Source organism: Lithobates pipiens, unplaced genomic scaffold (assembly GCF_037356315.1).
Source record: "Lithobates pipiens isolate NorthernLeopardFrog02 unplaced genomic scaffold, aLitPip1_a1.2 Scaffold_22, whole genome shotgun sequence".
In the NCBI taxonomy this organism is placed as follows: Eukaryota; Metazoa; Chordata; class Amphibia; order Anura; family Ranidae; genus Lithobates; species Lithobates pipiens.
The window spans coordinates 316,222,221-316,243,731 of record NW_027507784.1 but is presented as its reverse complement, the minus strand read 5'-3'; the positions used below and the strand labels follow the sequence as shown (position 1 = coordinate 316,243,731).

The 21,511-nt window shown below is 43.8% G+C and overlaps 1 protein-coding gene across 3 annotated transcripts in view; it reads right to left on the bottom strand.

Annotated features, from left to right (window-relative positions):
- The window catches only part of CACNA1H (calcium voltage-gated channel subunit alpha1 H), a 364,555-nt gene that overhangs the window by 240,381 nt on the left and 102,663 nt on the right, over positions 1-21,511 (bottom strand). For all 3 annotated transcript variants that reach the window (XM_077449411.1, XM_077449413.1, XM_077449412.1), the window contains exon 5: positions 15,643-15,919. In XM_077449411.1, coding sequence (XP_077305537.1) covers positions 15,643-15,919 — 277 coding nt within the window. The remainder of the gene's footprint in view (positions 1-15,642; positions 15,920-21,511) is intronic.

Below are 21,511 nucleotides of genomic sequence, written 5' to 3'. Positions count from 1 at the left end.
TCCAGGGTTTCTCCAGAGCCTCTCCCATCCTCTGGAACTCGCTACCTCCACCTGTCCGGCTATCCCCTACTCTTGCTACCTGCGATCCCTGAAAACTCATCTCTTCAAGAAAGCATATCATGTCTAATCTCCTACCACTTCCATCAACTCATTTACAATCTTTTGTACCACCTGCCCCACCCTATTAGATTTTAAGCTCTTCTGAGCAGGGCCCTCTTAATTCTCTTGTATTTTATTGTATCATAACTGTATTGTCTCCCTTTTATATTGTAAAGCGCTGCGTAAACTGTTGGCGCTATATAAATCCTGTATAATAATAATAATAATAATAATAATAATACTAATAAATTATTAGCCATTTCTATTCTGCACATTTAGAAACACATTTGGCCTTCTCTTTTTTTTAACACCACCTTTTATATAGGCATAACTGCTGCCTTGCAATGTTGTAATAATAATAAAAACGTTTTATTATTTATTATTAATTTATTCCGTTCCATTTGTTTAGATGCGGCATTCGTTATTTCTGATAATTCGTAACGTCGGATAAATTCGTATTCGTTATGTTCACAAACAACCAAATTTGGTTGTTTAAAATACCTATAATAGTTACATATTATTAGTTAGGTATTCTTTCAAAGTTTCTGATTTTCTTTATTTTCAGATTTTTGAATGTATAAATCTTTGAATTTATGAATTTGCAAATTTACGAACTGCGATCATAATGACTGACCCGAATAACAAATAAAAATTTGAATTCTCGGATTTTCTTTCTTATTTTCAAATTTACAAATCTTTGAATTTATAAATTTACGAATCATAACGAATGACCCAAAAAAAATTAATTTTTGGATTTTCTTTCTTATTTTTGGATTTTCAAATTTTTGAATTTACGAATCTTCAAATTTATGAATTTACGAATTTGCAAATTTACAAATTGCGAGCATAACGAATGACCCAAAAAAATTCAAATTTTCTGATTTTCTTTCTTATTTTGGGGTTTTAGAATTTTTGAATTTACAAATCCTTGAATTCACAAATCTTTGGAATTTACAAATCTTTGAATTTACAAATCTTTGAATTTACAAATCTTTGAATTTACAAATCTTTGAATTTATGAATTTGCAAATTTACAAATTACCATCATAACGAATGACCCAAATAACAAATAAAAATTCACATTTTCGCATTTTCTTTCTTATTTTTGGATTTTCGAATTTACGAATCTTTGAATTTATGAATTTGCAAATGTTCTAATTGTGATCATAACGAATGACCCAAAAAACAAATAAAAATTAAAATTTTCGGATTGTCTTTCTTATTTTCGGATTTTCAAATTTTTGAGTTTACGAATCTTTGAATTTATGAATTTATGAATTTGCAAAACGAATGAAATGAAAACTAACAAATCTTTTGGCAGTGCACATGTCTAATGTAGTTGTTCTCTGCAGTATTTTTGATTCCACAACATCCTCTTTAGGTGAACTGGGGCCCAAAGCTAAGCTTCATAAATATTCCAGATGAGGTCTTACTAATGCTGTGTACAGTACAGGAGAGGACATTGGCATTGATTTACTAAATGCAAATAGCCTGTCCACTTTGCAAAGGGCAGTTGCATCAGAGCTTAGTAAATGAGCAGAAGCTCTGCTGACTTCCATTTTTTTTTTCTTTGCATGTGGTTTGGTATTCTTTGCAAAGTCATTTACTAAGCTCTGGAGCAATTGCACTTGCAGAGTGCAACAGTCTATTTTCCTTTAGTAAATCATCCCCACAGTCTCTATCTCCCAAGTCTATTCCTCTTTAAATACAAGAGAGTATCGAAGATGAAGATTTTTCTTTGGTACATTTATTCTTCAAAGAGTAGCTCCAGGCAATAAGTAAAATCGGTCAGAGTACTTCTAGTGCTAGCCAGGAAATATTTAATTGCACTATATTTAGGAAATCCACCTAAATTACCTTTAATCTAAGTTTCCTGTAATCAATTACAGGTAGAACGTTTTTTTTTGTCCAGGGCCCCTAAAACGGACTTAACCACTTAAGCCCCGGACCATTTGGCTGGCCAAAGACCAGAGCGTTTTTTGCTATTCGGCACTGCGTCGCTTTATCTGACAATTGCGTGGTCGTGCGACGTGGCTCCCAAACAAAATTGACGTCCTTTTTTCCCCACAAATAGAGGTTTCTTTAGGTGGTATTTGATCACCACTGTGGTTTTTATTTTTTGCGCTATAAACAAAAATATAGCGACAATTTTGAAAAGAACGCACTATTTTTTTACTTTTTGCTATAATAAATATCCCCAAAAAATATATAAAAAAACATTTTTTTTCCTCAGTTTAGGCCGATACGTATTCTTCGACATATTTTTGGTAAAAAAAATAAATCCCAATAAGCGTTTATTGATTTGGTTTTTGCGCAAAAGTTATAGCGTTTACAAAATAGGAGATAGTTTTATGGCATTTTTATTAATATTTTTTTTTATTAGCAATGGCAGCGATCAGCGATTTTTTTTATCGTGACTGCGACATTATGGCGGACACATCAGACACTTTTGGCACGATTTTGGGACCATTCGCATTTATACAGCGATCAGTGCAATTAAAAATGCATTGATTACTGTGTAAATGTGACTGGCAGTGAAGGGTTTAACCACTAGGTGGCGCTGTAGGGGTTACGTGTGTCCTAGGCAGTGATTCTAACTGTGGGAGGTAGGGGCTGTGTCTTAGTAGAAAATATGCTTGATGCGCCTAAACGCATGCAAACGCACCTCAGCGCTAGGCGCATTTAGCACGTGACCGTAAGTTATTATTCTGGCCAAGGAAATGAATTAGCACCCAAGTGCCTAAATGTGTTACACCAGTTTACAAGCGTTTTTTTCTGCCAAAACTCTGCTGCCAAGAGGAAAGGAATCTAGGATAGTTAGCAAAAAGCATAGAGTCTTACGACTTTGCGTGGAAGCAGTAGCCTCTCTGCACAGGTCTGACACATTATCTGCTGAGTCAGCTTTGCAGTCAGTAAAGCTCATGGCCCCTGCTGACTGGAGAGCTCTAGCTCTCAGGGGAAGATCTGAAATGAGGGGAAGCTCTGCTGATTTTATCATCCAATCATGTGCAAGCAAAAATGCTGTTTTTTATTTTCCTTGCATGTCCCCCTCAGATCTACAGCGACTACACTTCTAAGTACACTTGTAGTGCAAAGTGGATTTCCCTTTAGTAAACGCTGGGGCAGCTGCCGTGAAGTCGTGGAGCAGGAGACACAGGGGAAGCTGCCGTGAAGCCGAGGAGGAGGAGATGCAGGGGAAGCTGAGGAGGAGGAGACCCAGGGGCAGCCGTGAAGCCGAGGAGGAGGAGACGCAGGGGAAGCCGAGGAGGAGGAGTCGCAGGGGAAGCCGAGGAGGAGGAGTCGCAGGGAAAGTCAAGGAGGAGGAGATTCACGGGAAGCCGAGTAGGAGGAGACGCAGATGAAGCCGAGGAGGAGGAGACGCAGGGGAAGCCACAGTGAAGCCGATGAGGAGGAGACGTAGGGGAAGCCGAGAAGGAAGAGGCGCAGGGGAAGACAAGGAGGAGGAGACGCAGGGGAAGCTGAGAAGGAAGAGGAGCAGGGGAAGCCGAGGAGCAGGAGAAGCAGGGGAAGCTGCCGTGAAGCCGAGGAGGAGGAGATGCAGGGGAAGTTGAGGAGGAGGAGATGCATGGGAAGCCGAGGAGGATGAGACGCAGGGAAGCCTAGCAGGAGGAGACGCAGGGAAAGCCGAGGAGGAGGAGACACAGGGGAAGCCGTTGTAAAGCCGAGGAGGAGGAGACGAAGGGGAAGCCGAGGAGAAGGAGACACAGGGGAAGCTGAGGAGGAGATGCAGGGGAAGCCGCTGTGAAGCCGAGGAGGAGGAAACGCAGGGGAAGCCGAGGAGAAGGAGACACAGGGGAAGCCGAGGAGCAGGAGATGCAGGGGAAGCCTAGGAGGAGGAGATGCAGGGGAGGCCACTGGAAGCCGAGGAGGAGGAGACGCAGGGGAAGCTGCCGTGAAGCCGAGGAGGAGGAGACGCAGGGGAAGCCGAGGAAAAGGAGACACAGGTGAAGCCGCTGTGAAGCCGAGGAGGAGGAGATGCAGGGGAACCCGCTGTGAAGCCGAGGTAGAGGAGACACAGGGGAAGCCGAGGAGGAGGAGGAGATGCAGGGGAAGGCACCGTGAAGCTGAGGAGGAGGAGACACAGGGGAAGCCACCATGAAGCCGAGGAGGAGGAGACACAGGGTGAAGCTACTAAGGAGGAAGTACTGCCCGCGACCTAGATGGGGTAAGTGCGGGGCTGGAGGGCTAGCGAATGAGCAAGTTATGGGGGGAGGGGGGTTTGACTGATCGACTGCCCCTGTTTTAGACTCAGTGATCTCATCATTGGGTTTCTGCGCTTCTCTGGGTTGGGTGGGTGTTCCTAGGCAGCTTGCATGCAGACTGCCTTAGGTAAAAGAGGAAGTAAACCCTGATGGGTTTACTTCCTCTTTCATTCCCTGCAAAGGCAAAGCATAATGGACTACTATGCATCGCATAGTAGCCCATTATGTGTCACTTACCTGACACAGGAGCCAGCGAAGTCGCCGCTGTCCACTGTAGTCCGCCACATCCATCTTGCTGGTGGCGTCTCGCAGCTCCACCGCTGTCATTCGGCGAAGCCGCGATGACGTCATTCCCGAGCATGAGCACGGGAGTCGACACGCGCGGCAGCTCCATTTTTGGAAATGCCGCGCTCAGTGTGCCGTTTTCGGGCAAATATCTCCTAAACCATATAGGTTTAGGAGATATTGCTTGGACCTACAGATAAGCCTTAATCTAGGCTTACCTGTAGGTCAACGTGGTTTGTAAGGGTTTACAACCACTTAAAGCCCACATGCGACGCTGAGCCTCCATGATTGAAATAACTGGGATCCAATTAATTAAAGGGGTGGGCTAAGGGGTAGTCAGGATAGAAGGAAAGCACTAAATGATGCTGGACATTCACCAGTCAGAAAATGAGGCAGGCTTTGTGTCACTTTTTGCAGCTTCTAATGCACATTGTGAGAAGCTCACAGTGTGCAGTGACATCAGAGTAAGGCATTTCAGTGCAGGAGAGGAACTGGTACAACTAGACTAATGGTGAGGCTGGAGTTCTTACTGGATTCTATACTGGTCCAATCTTTTTCATGCTCTCATGTGTGTGGAGGTTGGCAGGAAGAGGCTCCACCAGGGCGGCGCCATTACCACTGAGCACATCACCCTGCGTTACCTAGGCAGAGATGCCGGGCCATTCCTGAATGAACTAGTGCCGCAGCCGCAGGGATTTACCATGCGAGAATGCCAGCAGCACCAGATGAACGCTGGAATCTAAAAGAGGCGCTCAGCAGGTCGGTGGCCTCCCCGGAGCGTGCTGAAATGTCAAATTTTCACGTCTGACTGGAGTTTACCTTTAAGGATAATAGATGCGTCTCAGTTACTAAGAATTTGTACAGCTATGAATTTAATCTGGGAGACCCGCGGCTTGGCGATCAGACATGTTTCTACATTACAAGCCGCAGTCAATTTCCATGCGGTTTCATCTGCGCTGTCAATCTCTCGCTCGGCACGCGGCATTATCTGCATTTTACACCCAGAGCTATAACATTTCTCTTTATTCACAGATTCCTTTATTAAGAAGGACGGCGGAAGGCGCTGCCAGGTAGCACCACGCAGAGATACAATAAACTCCGCTAAGTACGTCATCGGAAAAATAATAACTATATCAGAGATAAAAACACGGCTTTACTTTTTTGCCTAAAAGCTCAGTAAGATTTTAAGCGAAGTCCCCCCGACTGGTGTTTCCTACACACCAAAATCCCTATTTTTACAAACTCGCCATATTTTTTAAACTGTCCATATTTAACCACTTCAATACCGGGCATTTTTCAGCTTTCAGCGATGTCAAACTTTCAATGGCAATTGCGCAGTCATGCAACGCTGTACCCAAATTACGTTTTTATCACTTCTTTGGAGACAGATAGAGCATTCTTTTCACGGTATTTAATCACTACTGGGTTTTTTATTTTTTGCAAAAAAAATAAAAATTTGGAAAAAAAAGTTTCTGGTAGAAAATTTTGTAAATAAGTAATTTTTCTCCTTCACTTATTTGTGCTGATGGGCACTGATGAGACGGAACCGAAGGGGACTAATGAAGTGGCAATGATAAGGACATACTAATATGCAGCACTAATGGGCTCTAATTGGAGGCACTGATATGCAGCACTGATGGGCACTGATGGGCGGCACAGATGAGCAGGCACTGATGGTCACTGGAATGCAGCACTGATGAGCACTGATATGCAGCACTGTTGGGCACTGATAGCTGGCACTGATGGGCGGCACTGATGGGCAGCACAAATGAGCAGACACTGATGGGCACTGGAAGGCAGCACTGATTGGCATCACTGATGGTCACTGATTGGCATCACTGATGGTCACTAATTGGCATCACTAATGTTCACTGATTGGCATCACTGATGGTCACTAATTGGCATCACTAATGTTCACCGATTGGCATCACTGATGGTCACTGATTGGCATCACTGATGGTCACTAATTGGCATCACTAATGTTCACTGATTGGCATCACTGATGGTCACTGATTGCTTGGCATCACTGATGGGCTGCACTGATAAGCAGGTCTCCCCTGTGAGGGAATGCCACTGATTGTCTCTCCTCTCCTCACACGCTGTCAGTGTGAGTCGAGGAGAGCCGAAAACTGGCATTTCCTTGTTTACATGTGATCAGCTGTAATTGGATGCAGCTGATCACATGGGTAAAGAGCTGCGTCATTGGCTCTTTACTGAGATCAGGGATGCACCATGTCTGGAGGACACAGCGTGGAGGAGTTAGTCATTCCGGCACACAGGGATGGGGCCAGCCACTGTGCACATTCAAGCTGGCAGTGCCCACACGGTACTTCTATTCCACCACTAGATATCCCTAGTATCCTGAGTAGGATGACAGCCACCAGCACTACTCAACCCATTCCCTCTGAGCCCAGGTCACCCTGGACCCGCCTTCCACCTGTGACTGGACAGTAAAAGGAGAAGCAGCACAGTGATGAGCTCATCTCTCTGTCACTCGACCTCTCTGGGATCAGGCAGGAATTTTTTCCCCTGCTGTAGCAAATTGGATCATACTTTTCTGGGGCTTTTCGCCTTCCTCTGTGGGTATAGGATTGGGTATATGGGATTGTACGGTATTTGTTATTCATTTATATTTAAATTTTTTATGGTTAAACTAGATGGACTTGTGTCTTTTTTTCAACCTCACTAACTATGTAACTATGTAACTCTGCTCTCCCCTTCTCTCAGCATGCTCTTTGTCAGCACCTAAAGTTACTGGCTTCTTGTGCCTCATCTCCTCCCAATCTCAGCTCTGCCATACAAGGGCTGATAAAGGTCAGGGCCGGTGCTACCACTAGGCAAACTAGGCAGCCGCCTAGGGTGCACTGCTGCCTAGGGGCACTCGGTTGCTGGTTTTCCTCCACGTCTGCATGCTCTGTAGGCTGCAGATTGTAACTAACTCAGTCTCAGGCAGCTGCTTTGCCTGACCAGTAGTGTAATTAGAGGTGCAGCACTGGAGCCAGAGATAGAGGAAGCAGAGCTGATGCTTCCGCTATAGTTCTGTTTTCTGTCACATGGGCAGGGCAAAGGGGGTGGGGTCAGGGGTGGAACCAATGGGGGTGTCAAAATGAGGTTTCGCCTAGGGCAGTGATGGCGAACCTTGGCACCCCAGATGTTTTTAAACTACATTTCCCATGATGCTCATTCACTCCGAAGTGTAGTTCAGCATCATGGGAAATGTAGTTCCAAAACATCTGGGGTGCCAAGGTTCGCCATCACTGGCCTAGGGTGTCAAAAATCCTTACACCAGCCCTGATAAAGGTTAATACCAAGTCAAATGCAGTTGCTTACACTGCTTGCATTTAATGATGTATTGATGTTTACAGAACTGCGTTCATTTGTGACTTTTTTCCAGCTCTAAGGATTAAGGCTATCGGTAAAGGTTAAAGTCAGCCATAGATGGATCCAGCAGGGACCAGCCGAGATTTGATCCATCTATGGGCAGGCTGGTTGTACTGAAGTCACTCCATTGATTGACTTCAGTACAAACAGCATGCTGGTTTTTGTTTTTGCTTGCAATCACTGTCGGCTGCTATAGCTGCTAACAGTAATCATTGCGTTCTGCCAGCGGGGGGGAGGCTCCCCGCTTGCAGAACACAATTGCTCAGCAGGAGGGATCCCCCCATCAACACCGACTGTCTGTGCTGATGGGGGAATTGAGCGATTTTCTTTCCTTCCACCCATGGTGGGAAAAAACTAAATCAAATCATCTATGGCTTGCCTAAGTTTAAAATAAATGTAGATCTAAAGGCAACTTATTGTTTAAAGCAGGGGTCTCCAAACTTTCTAAGGGCTTGGAAAAATGCAAAACTTGGCAAAAACGTGCTGCAATTTTACAGCATTTTGCAGCCGGTGTCTTGTCGAATACTGTCCCCCATCGGATAGCTTACGGAGGAAAATGGAGACGCCGAAAGTCTCCAAAGAGGAACGGCGCCTGCGCACTTAATAGTACCTTCTGCCCTGAGTCCAGGTTCAAGCCCCACCATCCAAGTGGATATAGAATTAAAATAAAAATTTGGCGAGCGTAGTGAGGTTATGCCTGAAGCTCGGTGAGTGAAGCGAGCCCACGAGGGGCCCTGTTACTAAGTGCTGTTTTACATCTTCTATGTCCACTTGGATGGTGAGGCTTGAACCTGGCCTCAAGGCAGGTACTATTAAGTGCTATCAAGGAAGGTACTGTTAAGTGCACAGGCGGCGTTCATCTTCGGAGACTTTCGGCATCTCCTTGTCCTCCGTACTGCGCAATCGCAGTACAGGGTGGACGCTATCCGATGGGGGGACAGTTCTTGGCACAACACCGGCGGTCAAAACATTTCTGTCCTGAACACAATTCTTTCGCATTCAGGAGAGGGAGGTTAAGGGCGGTCGAGCCTCCCCTAACAGCAGCAGCTTCTAAACACTTGCTAAAGCCTATGTGTGCATGGACACATAGGCTTTTATGGAGTTGAGTTTAGGGGTTTTGGCAAAAAAATGGCAAAAGCTCTTAAACTAAAGTTTAGAAGCAGTAGTGTACTTGAGCCCTAAAGAAAAGGTCACTTTACTGTCCTTCAGACTTTAAGGGGGCCAGACTGTGTCCACTGAGAATAAACAATGCCCCATATTTGGTATTAGGGGGAGAAATAGTTGGTGTCAGTGGGGAAAAATAGTGCCCCATTGTTGGTGTCAGTGGGAGGAACAGTGCCCCATTGTTGGTGTCAGTGGGATGAATAGTACCCTATTATTGGTGTCAGTGGGAGGAATAGTGCCCCACTGCTGGTGCCAGTGGGAAGAATAGTGCCCCACTGCTGGTGCCAGTGGGAGGAATAGTGCCCCATTGTTGGTGTCAGTGGGAGGAACAGTGCCCCATTGTTGGTGTTAGTGGGATGAATAGTACCCCATTATTGATGTCAGTGGGAGGAATAGTGCCCCACTGCTGGTGCCAGTGGGAGGAATAGTGCCCCATTGTTGGTGTCAGTGGGAAGAATAGTGCCCCATTGTTGGTGTCAGTGGGAAGAATAGTGCCCCATTGTTGGTGTCAGTGGGAAGAATAGTGCCCTAGTTTTAATGTCAGTGGAAGGAATCATGCCCCTTTATTGGTGTCATTGGAATTATGCCCCATTGTTGGTGTCAGTGGCAGGATAAAGGCAAGCAAAAGGTGCAGTTTGGAGACCACTGGTTTAAAGTATAGAGTAGGGTATCCCCTGCTTTTGTTATACAGAATAGAACCTTCCATTGTGGTTCCCATTGGAGACATTTCTCCAGATTTTCTTCCCAAGGTAACTGTAAAGGAAGCATGGGGATGGGAGTCCAATGAGGTCACAGAAAGTAAAGCCAGAAGCTCTGGCCAAAAAAAAAAAAAAAGAAAGTTTTGGCCGAAGTTTTACTTTACTAATGATTGCTCTCATCTCCTAAATGCACTTTATTCTTTGTAAGTTCGGCACTCAGCAGCTGATCGGCATTCTCCAGAAGGAAGAAGAACATGTCCTCTTACCAGTGATTGAGTTATGGAGCTGGGGAGACAGTTACAATGAAGTTACATAATATGATTAGAAGTAATAAAATAAGGCAGCCTGAAGTTGAACGTGAAAGCCAGATATAAAACGTGTTAGCGAAGAGCAGAATACGATTAGGTGAAAACCTGAGGGGAATAGAAGTAGGTATGAGGCAAGTGAAGGTATCTGGTCGAGCTGAGACTCAGCAACCGTGAGAATGCTCTACTGATGGAAGATTAGACTATTACAAATAGTTTCACAACTACTCCAAAGGAAAAGGTGGCTCCAACTGCCGAAGACTTTTTGTAAAAACAAACTTTATTCCTCTTCTAGAAGCAACATCCCACTGGACCCAGGCTCCTCCACTGGCTCGTTTTGCCTTAATGTAGGGTTTAATTTGAATGAAACACATCAGAGGAGCCGTTTGTGTCTGGTGGGTTGTGGTTGCTCAAAGGGCTCCACCGCAGACCGATACTTGCACACGTTAGAAACTGCTATGAGTACCCTGGCCCACTTGGAGGTGTCTTACTAACAAAAAACACTCACCACTATTGCAAAGAAACAGGCCACACAAACTGACAAGGACTTTTTGTGAAAAAAAAACTTAATTCCTCTTCAAGAGACATATCACTGGACACAAGCTCTTTCCCTGAAAGGTTTTGTTGTAATGTTGAGCTAAGTTAGAACAAAACAGGTCAGAGGTGGCATTTTTGTCTGGGTTGATGGGCTCCACCGCAGGCCGACACTTGTGCTCATTAGAACCTGCCACAGGTACCCAGGCCCACCAGGAGGCATCTTACTTCCAAAAAGCATTCACCACTACTGCAAAGGAACAGGTCGCTCCAACCACCAAACACACACTAAAAACAAACCTTATTCCTTTTTGAGAGACAACATCCTACTGGACACAGGCTCCACCACTAAAAAATTTTTCCCAACTACTACCCCCCATCCTTATTAGAATGGGTGGATGAAATTGATAACCTAATGCTTATGGAGGAAATGCAAGCCAAGGTACTGGATAAGCAGGCAAAATTTTCCTTCACCTGGAGTATATGGAGGCATTAGACATGTGCGATTCATTTCGTACGAATCTCAAATTCGTACGAATTTCCCTAAATTCGTACGTTCCGGAGGATCCGAAATACGAATTGCCATGCGTCCGAATTTTGTACGAAATATGAACTTTTGTTTACGAATCCCCAGGAGGAAGTCAGCAAAGCACGGAAATTCTTCAACGGAATTTCGTATTTTGGATAAAAACCAAACTTCCATCAGCATCGACTGTCATATTGAGGTATATTTTTGCCTTTAAATTCATCGTAACGAACGTTCGTACAAGTTAACGAACCTAACGACAATTCATATTTCGTACGAATTGAAAATTGAATTTCGGACACGAAATACGAAGTATGAATTAATTTTAATACGAACCGTAACGGAACAGAACAAAACAAATTTATTGATGGCACCCATGTCTAGGAGGCATTACTTTACTTCAGACAAATTAAAACATAGAATCTCAGCATTTGAAACAACCTGAGAAATTGAACAAATCTCACTTGAAGACCTTGGGTCTTGGATATGGTTCATATGAGGCTCGCTGTCTCTTTGCCCTGCCCCTCTCCCCCTCCCGTCCTTTCTTCCCCCCCCTTCTACCATTCTCCCCACTACTTTCCCCTACCTTCTCTTCTCTATCCTATCCTATTAGGCCTCTCTTGGCCTTCCTACATACTTACAGGTATCCTATTTTACCAATTTACAACCCCTGAATATTAAAGGTTCCAGATGGACCTTGAATTATTGGTCAGGTTCGCCGTCGCAGATTTAGCTCTAACGTCTGTTCTCCCCTGGCACTGGACGCAGCAGGCTCCCATAGGGGCGCCTAGTCCGGGGAGAAGGTTACCCGTAATGTATTTACTACATGCTCTGTGAATATAGATGGGACCTCCAGTGTGTTACATGAACAAAACTGAATGCTTTATTCTTACTTGTAAAATGTATAACGTGTTTAACATTGTTGGACCAGATAGCCCATAGCTGGACTCCTGGCCCTGTTCCTTTTTTGAATTTACAGTCTATAATTGCTTATACTTTGATCAAAAAATGATTAATAAAGAATTATTGAACCTAACATTTTTTGCCCTAATGTAGTGGCAAGTTAGGACAAAACACATCAGAAGAGGAGTTTGTGTCTGGTGGGTTATTGTTGCTCAAATGGCTCCAAGTTAGGGTTGCCACCTGTCCGGGATTCAGCTAGACAGTTTGGTTTTTGAATCATGTGTCCAGGTTTCAGACCACCTGAAACCCAGACACATTATTTAGACTGAACTATGGCTTCCCAGCAGGGTTGCTGGCTGCAGTTGTCTAAGCTGAAAGTGTCTGTTGCACTCTCTTTCAACCTGCCCAAAGCAAGCAATAGCAGTCCCCCTCGCTCCCCACAAACACATACAGATTGGAGACGAGAGAGGTCTTGATCTGCTCCTCTTCCTCCCGTCCCTACTCCTTTGTGTCTGCCCACATTCCAATCCAATAAGAAAAGGAAAGTGGGGGTGGGAAATGTGAAGCTTAGCAGACTCAGATACATCTGGATGAGAGGTGCTAACTGCCAAGAGATGTATGAGCTCATCATCCATCCCTGTCTGTGACTGAAGTCTCCCCCTTCTCTCTCCTGCCTCTGAGTGAGTACACTAATGTAGATTAGAGTTCTCAGAACACCCTTTACATCAGAGTTCCCCTTTACAGCAGAGGCTACAATGTTCCCCCTTATATCAGAGATCTCAGAGTTCCCCCTTAGATCAGGGTTCCCGGAGCATCCCTTATGTCAGAGTCCCCAGAGTTCTCCGTTACATCAGTCTGTAAAGGAACTCTGCAGATTCAGATGTAAAAGGGGAACTCTGTGGATTCAGGTTTAAAAGTGGAACTCTGTGGACTCTGATGTAAGATGGGATTGTGATTAACTTCATATGATTATAAATGTTATTTAATCACAAAATATATGTATAGAATATACTGTAAAAAAAAATTGCTGTGCACCGCTAAAGACCCATACACACGATCAGAAATTCTGCCAGCAAAAGTCGGATGTGAGCTTTTGGTCAGAAATTCCGACCCTGTGTATGCTCCATCTGACTTTTGCTGGCAGAATTCCAAAAGATTGAGAGCAGGTTATCTATTTTTCGGTCGGAAAAAAAACGATCGGAAGTTCTGATCGTCTGTACAAATTCCGACTCGCAAAATTCCTATGCATGCTTGGAAACAATTCGACGCATGCTCAGAAGCATTGAACTTCATTTTCTTGGCTCATCGTAGTGTTGTACGTCACCGTGTTCTTGACGATCGAAAGTTCAGAGAACTTTTGTGTGGCCGTGTCTATGCAAGGCAAGCTTTAGCGGAATTCCATCGGAAAAACCATCCAAGATTTTTATGATGGAATTTCTGATCGTGTGTATGGGGCATAAAGTGTTCGGGTTTGACTTGAAGAAAAGGTGACAACCCTACTCCAAGTCCACACTTTTGCTTATTAAGACCGGCTTACTCTCAAAAAGCACTTGCCCTTACTCAAACAAATGGCCCGCTCCAACTGCCAAGCACTGTTTTGTAAACACAAACTTTATTACTTTCCAAAAAACAACATCCCACTGGACACAGGATCCTCCACTGATGCATTTTGCCGTAATGGAGGACTTGGGGTGGAAAGCCTCAAAAAGGGAGTTTGTGTCTGGTGGGTTGTTGTTGCTCAAATGGCTCCACACCAGACTGACACTTGTTAAAGACTGAGGTGCACCCTATGGTGCCGAGGGGGAGGGGTGATGAGAAGTTTTATAGGTCTCCTCCGCGCGCTGTGAGTCAGCAGAGCGTGGGGAGAAGTTCCTGCCCACCCTCCCTCATAGATAATTTTAGATGTATGTTTGGTAGGTTGTTGTTTTTCTTTTGTTACGACAGTTTCGTGGATGATGGGATGTCATGGCAGTGGCGGGTGTTTGGTCTGTGCAGGGGAAGGAGATATGTATCAGAAGAAAGAGTTCGGGAACTATCGCTGGTATGGGTCCTGATGGTGGTTTCTGGATAACGGAGGTTAGCCGGAAAGTGTTAATGGGGCACTGCGGTCATTGGTTGTCTTTGAGCCAGCTTGTCGGCTTGAGGCCTATTAATACACTTGGAGAGGGACCGCAGTGTAATATGGTTATTTTCTACAGGTGGTTACGAATTGCCTGCACAGACCAACGCCATTTACATGGTTGATTAACAGATGTTATATTTGATATTTTATGTTTTTTATTTGAAGATATTTCTTAACCTCCCTGGCGGTACGATTATTTCGGATTTTAGGTGCTAAAAGCGGTACCATTATTTTGCATGAAAATTTGGCGTTTTATATTGTAGTCCTGCAATTCTTAGGAATAACTCTCTTAAATCTGTCCAAACCAGAGTCTAGCAGACATCCCGGGTATGATAAAGTTTGAAAAATTAAATCATAAATTATAATATAATAAATAATTATAAATAATTGTACCAAATAATAATATAACAATAATAAAAATTATTCAATAATGTAATCAAATCAAAAACACTGAAATTTGCTCAGTTGCAGAATTGTCACTGTCATTACTTTTCAGTATTTGGTGACGGATCTCCCCACAAATCGCTATCCCTCAATTCTGCGAGTGATTCTAATTTATTATCGCTGTTTTCTAGCTGGTCTAAAATCATTTTTGATGTAAAGGGACAGTTTTGGTTGCTATGGGCAATCTCCAGTTTCCAGGCATAAAGAACAGTTTTTATTATATAAAACTGCATGCAGGACACTGGGCAGACCACTAGGGACAACGGGGATGTGAAATATTTACATACAGCAATGTAATCTGTAAGATTACATTATACTGTATGTTTACTGTTTGTTTCACTTTTTGAATTTGGCGCCGATCTCCGTGCCCGTGCGTCGCAACGCTCGCAGGGCACGGAGATCGGCGATGTAATGCATCGAGCGGGACACGGTTCGCTCGTACAGCGGGGAGACAACGCTGGATCCGAGGGAGAAGGTGAGTAAACCTCCTCCTGGATCCAGCGATGCAGTCCCGAGTCTGACTCGGGGATACCGCTCTTGGTATAAAAAATCCACCCCGAGTCAGACTCGGGAATACCGTCAGGGGGGTTAAAATAAAGTAGGCTGCTATGGCCTTTTGTTACTCCAACCTGGTGTGGTCTCAATTTAATAAGAAAAAGATTAAAGGGCTGGGGTTGAGGTAATAGAGGTATCACATCTGTTATACAACAGTCATGCCAGATACAGGCTCTTTTGCCACGTTTCACCATAATCTAGGCCAACCTTTGGTTAAATGAACAAATAATCTTTCAGAACATTTTCTATTAAATATAGTCATGTACAAATGCACAAGCCATTATTACCAGCATGCCCAGCAGTAAGTTCCTACAGAATCAACCAACCAACCACAAATTCCACTGGTAGCGGACCGAAAAGTGTCCAGATCTCAGCCAACTCATCACACATTATGTTGTCTCACCTGAAAAATGGCTATCCAGGCATAGCCAATGTTATCAAAATTAATGGCCCCTTTGTGTGGATTCAGGTCTCCGGGTTGGCATATGTTGTAGTACTGATTCAGGTCACAGTTGTTCCTGTTCCCGAGCTCTGGGAAGTTGAAGTTGGTGCAGTCGATTTTAGGGGGGATGTCCTGACACTTCAGCATGCCGTTGTCGCTGTGCTTCGAGCAAATGTAAGGGTTCTCCTCCGTCTCGTCCACTTGGTAGTACGGCTTTAGAGAGGTGAGGTTGTAACTTCTGTAGAGAGAGTAAAGGGAGAGTAAACCCAGGTGCTTACTGGACTACACACTCATGTATAGAAACATTGCACACTGCCTCATTAGTAACAGAAAACAAAAAGGCCTTGCTGTCTTGAATAGCTGTACTTGCTAAGAATCTTTAGCATCTGACACACTTCCAGGTGTATCACATACCTGGTACCCTACAAAAAATTGTGGTTACATCTGCAAGCCCTTACGTCACTATCCTGTAAGGATACAGGGGCCAACAGATTGAACCATAGCAGGCAGATGCCGAGATAGAAAAGCAAATGTGCTGCAAGTTTGAAAATGACTTGCTAAGCTATTGCTAGACTTGCCAGGCTTCACAAGTTTGTTGCACAATTGCAGCAAGTCCACATTGCATGACTCCAGATCAACTTTATTTGCAAATATTCTGCAAGTCTGCTGCAAGTTCTGGTTCAGTTATGTTGTGCAATAGTCATCCCACCACAGGGGGTCACTGTGGCTGAATTTTCATGCTGTAGACTTGCAGAGCTCTTGCTGTAGACTCACAACTGCAACTTTGCTCTAATGGTTCCATCCTCTAGTTGTGGTATCTAAAAAGCAAACTTGCAAATATGATTACTGTGAATTTGCTACAATGGTCTGTCCTATACAGTCTTTTCACAATTCAAATACTATAGTGAGAGTGAAAATGCATATTTTCTGTGTGTTTTGTCGCATTGTCCTGGAAATGCCAAGTGTGAATGGATGCTAAATCCTGTACAACAATAGGGTAAAGCTGGGTACACACTGCGAGAAATTCAGTACGAGGAACGATCGTTTGATTTTCATATAATGTATACACAACTTTCGATTTCCAATTCAGACTTTTCAAATGAAAATTTCCAAAGGAACAAACTACAAAAATGTTCAAGTACATGAACAGAATGAACGACCTTCATTTAATGTGTACGGTTTTCGTACACAAATAATCAGATATGAAAGACTGTGCATGATCAATAAACAAAAAAAAAAGCCTTTCTCGTATGAGAATTTTCATACATTATTAACATCCTCAGTTCCAATTTGCTCTGAAACATGGAGGAAATCCGGACGATCGTTCACCGGATTTCCTTATAGTGTATACCCACCCTAATATACAGTATATAATATAGCAATTTTTTAATGACGGGGATGCTAGACGGAAAAATGTTAATCCTTTAGCCGTTGCTTTCTCGCTCCAAATGTTGTTAATAACAATTCCACGCTGGGTATGCAGTCAATTAAAAAGAAGTGCTATTTCCATTGTGTGTAAAACAATGCCACATGTGCTTCAGTCATTGCTGGAAGTGAAGGAAGGTCGCGCTGCCCCCCATTGCAGAGAATTAAAGCAAGAATTATTAATAAGATAAAATGCATTTTATTACATTTTGCAAAAATGGATTTGTCATATTTAAAAAAAAAAAAAAAAAACAATTCCAGAGAGCGAATGAAAGCAATCAATCCTTAAATTGCTAATGCTTGCCAGGAAACACTTTAGCTACGCTACAGTTAGAAAGTCCTCTCCGTGTATCTTTTTTAATGTGAGTTCTACATAAGGAAAAAACACAAAGGAACTTGCACCACTAAAGATAAAAGAGGGACACAATTACACAAACCTCTTACCAAAATTACCCCAAAAAATCGACATGGTTAACAATAAACCTGAATACAGCGACAGAGAAATAGTCAAATTTAGTTTCCTTTCTTGCTTGCTACCTAAATGGACTCTGGACAATGGGGTTTGTAGATTGTATGAAGCAGTGTGCATGGCTGCAAATAAAGTGCACTGCTCTTTCAAAAAAAAAAAAAAAAGTGGTAGGGAGGAGGAAAAGGCACTATCCATCCAACTGACATCAAAGATGGGGAATCATTTCTCTGACACCAACCATAGGGCACAGTTCCTCCCACTGATACCATTCATGGGGCACTAATGATCCCACTGGCACCACTGATGGGGCACTATTCCTCCCACTGATACCAATCATGGGGCACTATTCCTCCCACTGACACCATGGGGCACTATTCCTCCCACTGACACCACTGATGGGACACTATTCCTCCCACTGACACCAAAGATGGGGAACGATTCCTCTCGCTGACACCAACAATGGGGCACTATTCTTCCCACTGACACCACTGATGGGGCACTATTCCTCCCACTGATACCAATCATGGGGCACTATTCCTCCCACTGACACCATGGGGCACTATTCCTCCCACTGACACCACTAATGGGACACTATTCCTCCCACTGATACCAAAGATGGGGAACTATTCCTCTCACTGACACCAACAATGGGGCACTATTCTTCCCACTGACACCACTGATGGGGGACTATTTATCCTACTGACACCAAAGATGGGGAATGATTCCTCTCACTGACACCAATCATGGGACACTATTCATCCCAGTGACACCACTGATAGGACACTATTCCTCCCACTGATACCAAAGATGGGGAACTATTCCTCTCACTGACACCAACAATGGGGCACTATTCATCCCACTGCACCACTGCAGTGGGATGAATAGTGCCCCATTGTTGGTGTCAGTGGAGCACTATTCCTCCCACTGATACCAATCATGGGGCACTATTCCTCCCACTGACACCATGGGGCACTATTCCTCCCACTGACACCAAAGATGGGGCACCATTCCTCCCACTGACCCCTGCCGGGTTCTTATGTATAATTGTAGGTGTATTTCCTGAATGTATGACAAACCGCATAGGAACACGTGTTTTGGTGCGCATTTCAGAAACATGCGAAAAACGTGCTGCAAACATACATCGAGCTTGCGGTGCCATTAGATGTTAATTGCACCCAAAACGCAGTTAGCAGATGTGTGTTTTGTCGTGCAACAATGGAAAATAATTCAGGAGCTTCTTTGGAGCCTTTCTTCACACACAAGGTAGCCCATTCGAGTAAAGGGCAACACTATCCGCGATGTGTTGACATGCATGAAACAATGCACGAAAAAACATGAGCGGGAACGCACGTTTCCACTATGAGAAGTGCTGGTCATACATCCCCAGTGCAGCGCAGGACACGCTTTCAGCGGGATGCCGTCACTTTATGTAAAACTGACTTCAAGGTGATACAGATAATGGCACTGAACACATAAATAAGTATTTCAGACAGAAGAATTTTCTCTTTAGACTTATGTGTGCCAAATAGGCTTCCTTCCATCCCAATCCATCAGAGATGTTCCCATTAAATATACGATATCCTGATCCTCTGGCAGAACCCGGGGAGAGGTGAAGTTACTTTACAGAGGTGTGCCCTAATAAGGCAAAAACACTCTCATTTTTCTTTGGAAAACAGACTGTAAAGGACACTCAGTTTGGAAGGAAAACGAGTTTTTTTTTTTTTTTTTTAAAGACGAGATGGATCAGAGCCCGAGGAACACTAAAGAGAAGAGGACAGTTACTATTCTGGGCCACCCAAGGTGCTCTATGGCCCTGTTTAACCCTGTGCCGTATGGAACTGCTTTTGCATATGTGGAATATTCTACTGCCTAGTACAAACTATTGTAAACTATTGGAGGGGATGATAAAGGATTATATCCAAGAATTTGTTGATGACAATAGTATTATTAGTAGTAATCAGCATGGATTTATGAAAGATCGTTCTTGCCAGACCAACCTATTAACATTCTATGAGGAAGTGAATTGTAATCTGGCTAGAGAAGAAGATAGGGAATAGAAATTGGTTAAAGGAGAGCATCCAAAGGGTTAGTGATAAATAACATATCTTCTGACTGGTCTGGAGTTGTAAGCGGGGTGCCCCAAGGCTCTCTCCTAGAAGTTAAATTGCGATAATAGGGGGCACTAAGTGAATACCACTTAAATTGTTAATAATACATTTTAGGACCAAATAACATGGAATGACAATGTGAAGCAAAATATAGTGATACAAAATAAGGAGAGGAAAAAACAAACAAAAAACCAATATATGTAATCAGAATGAAAAAATCTGAATAAAAAATCTTGTGAGTCCATATATCTTCAGTGAAAATCTTGATCAATAAAACCATAAAAGGTCCTTCACCACTTGACAAGAAATTCAAATCACACCCAATGTGTTCAAATGAAAAACCTGCTCATCCAATATCCATGACCTCTTTAATTAAAAAGAAGATCTGAAAACGCTAGATGGAAAATCCTGGAATAGATAGACTGGGAAAATTTGAATCTTCTAGGCCAGGGATCTCCAAACTCTCTAAACAAAGGGCCAGTTTATTGTCCTTCAAACTTTGGGGGGTGGACTGTGGCTAGCGGGAGTGGAAAATTTCCTGGCATCAGTGGGAGTAAACATGGCCACATTAGGGGGAGGAACAGTGCCCCATCGTTGGTATCCCTGGGAGGAATAGTGCCTGTGACACACCTAGCCATGACAGAGGCTTTTGGAGAGGACTGAATGCCAGTCTCTTGCATTGCGATTATGGGCCCTGGCATTTGGGGGAACGGTGCTCTTTGTGAGCTGTATGTCTGGGTACCTTGGAGGCGGTGTTACTTTAGATTCAGATCCATGTCCCCCAAGACACAGAGACTCTGGGAACCCTGTATATGCCCAAAGACTATTCTTGGTTAATTGTGAACAATACCTGATCATTGAAAGAGCTACCTCACATATTGACCTCCGGAGACGGACTGTCTGGTCACCTAGACTGCCTTTAGTGCTGTGTTAATTAACATGTTAATTATGTAATTGTCTTTTAAGTTGTTGTTATAGGGGAGGGGGGGTATCCACGAGCAGCCCTACCTCATTATCTAACCCCTTGTGTTAAAAGTGTATAAAAAGGATGTATTATGTCCAATAAAACATTCAAGATTCTACAAGCTATTTTTGGCTAGACTTGTATTCAATGCAGCTATATATATACCTTTCTGATGGTCAGACTGGAGGAAGCGGGATATACTGAATGAAGCACTCAAGCGGAGTGTGGGATAGGCTCCGTCACAGAGCCCCATTGTTGGTGTCAGTGGGAGAAATGGTGCCCTATTTTTGGTGTCAGTTGGCAGAATAGTGTCTCGTATCAGTGGGAAGAATAGTGCCCCAAGGGCCAGATAAAAGCAAGCAAAGGGCCGCATCTGACCCCTGGGCTGCAATCTGGAGACCACTGTTCTATGCCATAGTCTCCTCTCCACTGTGATGCCAGGGATAAAAGACAATGGCAAAGCCTATAGCATAATATTGCCTTAAGGTGAATAAATACAAAAAATTCCTGCTTACATTTGTTTGTGCCTTGTCCCGGCACTGAGGCTATCCTGCAAGTTTGCTGGTGGGAGCGGTGCACCTCTGAGCTCACGCTACAAGATTGGCGTGCGTTCCACTCCCCTCGAGAGACAAACCGGAAGCTCGGACCCGGACGTGACATGCCGGAAGGCGCCTCAACATACGCTCCGTAATTGCTACGTCATCAGGATTCTCCTAGAAGATCTTAGTCAATTATAGTAGTTTCTAGTTGGGCAACTACATGGCAAAATAGATTAAATATGGGAAAGTGTAAAGTAATGCACTTAGGAGCTAAAAACATGAATGCAAGTTACACAATAGGGGATGGAGGATCGAGGATGGAAAA